We start from the raw sequence: 4,164 nt of genomic DNA, 5'->3' as shown, positions 1-4,164 counted from the left end.
TACCTTCATCTCCATCACATTCATCGTCCGAGTTTTCATCTTCATCACTGCTCTCGTCTTCTTCTTCCTGTTGCGTAGGCGCGTCTGTTTGATTCTGTGTGATTTGGTCATGTGTCGTTTGCGTGCTTGGTCCAGCTACTGGTTGAATATTTTGTACAGAGCTACCACTGTTGTCCATAGGAACTGAAGTTATTTGTTGCTGGGTATTACTTGACATCATCATGGGCATACTGAGGCTCATGTTGTCCATCATACTCATATTCATATTATTCTGATGTTCGCTTACTTGTTGCATCACAGTACCATCTAACCTGTTCTCATTGTTCTGATCTGACTTTAGTCCATTCTAAAATTTAATAAAATAAAACAGACATAAGTTTCATATTTATTAAGAAATAAAAATTCAATAAATTAAACTTAATTTATTAATACTTTGTCTCCTAATTGAAATAATCCAACTTATATTTTTAATTATCTAACCATTATATCTCACGTAATATCTTTATGAAATTTATCAATTACTAATGCATATCAGAAAAGTTATAATATAAAATATATAAAAATATAAAATATAAAGTAACAAAACAAACTTACAATTATACAATATGCAAAATATTACATACTAGCTATCATCATCGCTAAGGAGTTAAGGTAAACATAGACAAAAGAAGAATCAAACAAATGATGCTCTAAAGATTTATATCATTTTTAAAGGTCCTCAAAATTTTCGAGATTGTACAGTATTGTACAAGGTGTGCATAAAATTTTTTGTAAGTTCGTCAAAAAAATTAAGTAAGAAATAAATTATATGAAACAGTAATTACCGGATTGAGAACATTATAACCCTGTTTGTCTTCCATATTCACTTCGCCTAGCCATTGGAGCAACTGTTTCTCAGCATTTGCTGTCGTATGCCAAAATTGATAACATAACTCTACTTTATACACGCAATCATCGCATATCTTCTTAGGTAATTTGTCTTCCCTGTTCACCTGTAATCATAAAAAGAAAATTCATGAGACATCACATCTCGTATACACTATAATATTTTAATTTGTGTATCAAAATTATATTTCAATATATTAAAATTACAAAGTTATTACATCTCGTATATTGTTAAAACTTAAATTCATTAATATAATGAATGTATATTAACGTAGATTTCAATATAATTATTTTCTGGGAATTGCCTCTCGGAAGCAACAAACACAAGAGACGCCATTAAACCGTAGACGATCAACGAGAAAATAATGGCAAATGTACGCGTAGCGTTTACTCCGTTTTCTGTCCGTACTTAAGCGAGATTGCAACTTAAATCGAGGGAAAAAATCAAAAATTATCAAATAAAATGAGGGAATATCGATCCATAAGAGATCGAGCTAGTCGAGCAAGCGTCGCCGTCACGCGTTTCGCGTAGGTCGGCGGCAAGATGTCGAAAACGACTTGAGAATTAATAGATTTCGCGATACGCGCAATTAAACATTCCCAATGGCTGTGTTTCTCGCGAGGACAGATATCAACTTCGTCGGTGTCGGTGCGCAACCGGAACGGAGGCCGTATTCTTATCAAACGGCATCCGTGCGAGGTAAAAAGCGCGGCAAAAGTCCATCAAGTAATTAGCGGTATCACAAAGACGACGAACGACGAGACAGGATTCGCACGTCCGCATAATATATAACGTCATATAGCGTGCCATCTCGACGGATCATAGAGCGACTGTTTCTCGTCAATGAAAATACGCCCAAGGAACGATGTGATTGAATTTCTATCGTGGAGGTCGATCTGTGATCCGTCCGCAAAGACTCGGCAAGATGGCGGATCGTCATAGCTGGGCCGAATGGCGTAGTTAGCTTCTTACCTTGACCGGCAAACAGGCGGTGATCTTGAGGAAAATCTGCCGCACGTCGCCCTCGCCCTCGAAAATCGGTACGGAGACGCGGTCCTTCACGAGACATAATCGGCACAGGTCCAAATAGTCGAGGGAGGACATTTTACCGCGTGAAACGCCAGCTTCGAAACACGCAAAGCCGCGCCCGTTAAAAGCGTACGCCGTTCGCTGCGAATCCGTACAGAGAGCTGAGAGGGGCCCCCGCGCGTCGTTCACTATGCGTCGCTTCTCAACCACACTTCGGCCGCGTCCGCCTCACTTCGGGCCTCCTCGACGTGCTTCGGCTACTGTCGACGCGCTTCGGCAGTTTCCGTGGCGATTCGACGGCCGCGTTCGCACTTCGCGTATCGATCAGCTTGACCGAAGCCAACCGCTTTCACACACGATAGTCCCCAGCGCCGAGAAGGTTCTTTCCTTGAAATATGATTCGTAAATCGATGCGGGATAACGATCCCATTTCTCTCTCGAAATTTCCAATCCCGAAAAATCAGGAGATTATCTCTTCCCTTCTTTTTTTCTCTTACTGCTCGCTTCAGTTGTCGAAATAGAGACGAAACTGAGATTCGAATCGCAATTCAAACAATATGTACGAAACCGGCAAAATTATTTTTTCCATAATTATTGCTCAAATTATTGCATAAATTGTTTCCCCGAGAAAAATTCTCTGGCTTCGTATAAATTCACGACGCCGATTGATTGATCGGGCACTGAGAAAAGGTCGCTCGGGTGCACGCTATGAAGTTTTCATGCTCAATTACTCCCACTTTAGTTAGATGCTCAACGACGCATGATCAAACCGTATAACGGCTATCAGCAAACAACAAAGAGACCGGTAGAGAAAATGTTGATATCTATTCATTGATTCATATACACCACTCTTTGTCTCTACTATGCGATGCATAATAAATTATGTATTGTGAATAGAATAGCATTTATTTAAGCATTCGTGGTGTGTGTGTGTGTGTGTGTGTGTGTGTGTGTGTGTGTGTGCGTGTGTGTGTGTGTGTGTGTGTGTGTGTGTGTGTGTGTATAGAGCATTTTTTACGTGAATGATTGCTATTCTATAATTTAACTTTAAATTACAAAAACATAGGCTACATTCGAGATTCGAGAAGTGCTTTATCAATGCTATTATGTTATTCTGGCTGCGTTCCATTGTACGGATAATGTACATAATATATTATGTTAGCCTTGTTTAACACATTATAAATAACAAGAATAAAATGATATCTCATGCGTATTGTGAGCGCAGTCTCTATCTTATATCATTCTGACGTAAAATAAAAATAGAATGAATAACGCTAAAAGCGTGCTTTCGAAATACAATCTTAGAAATAAGCCGAAATAAGATTAATGCAAGCGTATTTTAACACAAAAGCAGTTGATTTATCTGTGTTCAAAAAAAGATCAAGAAATACGCACGAACATAGCATATTATATAATATATATTATATAAATCTAAAAGTCGTAAAAAATATATTTTCTTATATCTTTTACTTTCTAAATTTTTTTTAGATTGGAATCTCACCCTAAAAAATGAAAATTGTGCAAGTCTTGAAAAATAGTGGCTCAATTTTGAAATTTTAAGAGTGACATTTCACTCTTCAGAGGCGATACCTGTTTTTCAGGAATTATGTTATCCTTGTTTAATATATTCGGTGAGCACCAAGGATAAAATAATATTAATTTAAATGATACTCGGGAAATCTGCAGCCCAGAATGAATTCATTCTAAAAATTTTGAAGAGATATTTCTTATTTTCAATATTTTTTGTAAGAAAGAAACCTTTTGTCTATAACATTTTATTTTTTTAAATATGAGTAAAAAAAATCCTCGCAAGAGGAAGGACTCCATAATGTTTACCTTCTCGATCGTTTGTATCGTTTAACGGTCTAAGATACCTTCTCGAAACGAATCTCTCTACACGAATAACGAATCTCTCTACACTCTTTGGAGCAGAATTTAAAAAGTAAATCTCACTCTTAAAAATTGAAAATTCTGCAATTCTTTTTTAAGATTGGCAAAATTTTGACTTTATATACAGTGAGATTCCATTCTAAAAATTTTAAAAAGATTCAATTGATTTTTTTCTAACAAGAATTATTTATAAATAGTACTGAATCGATTGATACAAAAATATATCGCTTAATCGTGATCCATTGTGAAACCGGCTTTACTCTGACGCAAAAGATATCAATGACCTCTTGCGTCCTTCCCTACATACGCTGCATTGATTGCGCTTTACTTTTTTATTGATGCTTGAAGAAAAACGATTT

General features: G+C 36.7%; 1 protein-coding gene across 1 annotated transcript in view; it reads right to left on the bottom strand.

Moving 5' to 3' along the window:
• LOC108687503 overlaps window positions 1-2,393 on the bottom strand; it is a 72,136-nt gene extending 69,743 nt beyond the window's left edge. Inside the window, 3 exon segments of the mRNA XM_018193279.1 lie at window positions 4-346; window positions 825-992; window positions 1,859-2,393. Of these exon segments, the coding sequence (XP_018048768.1) occupies window positions 4-346; window positions 825-992; window positions 1,859-1,990 (643 nt within the window). The 5' untranslated portion in view covers window positions 1,991-2,393.
• Between the last annotated feature and the right edge of the window lie 1,771 nt (window positions 2,394-4,164).

This window comes from Atta colombica, unplaced genomic scaffold (genome assembly GCF_001594045.1).
Source record: "Atta colombica isolate Treedump-2 unplaced genomic scaffold, Acol1.0 scaffold207, whole genome shotgun sequence".
In the NCBI taxonomy this organism is placed as follows: Eukaryota; Metazoa; Arthropoda; class Insecta; order Hymenoptera; family Formicidae; genus Atta; species Atta colombica.
The sequence above is the reverse complement of the archived record's forward strand: the minus strand, read 5'-3'. Positions and strand labels throughout refer to the sequence as shown.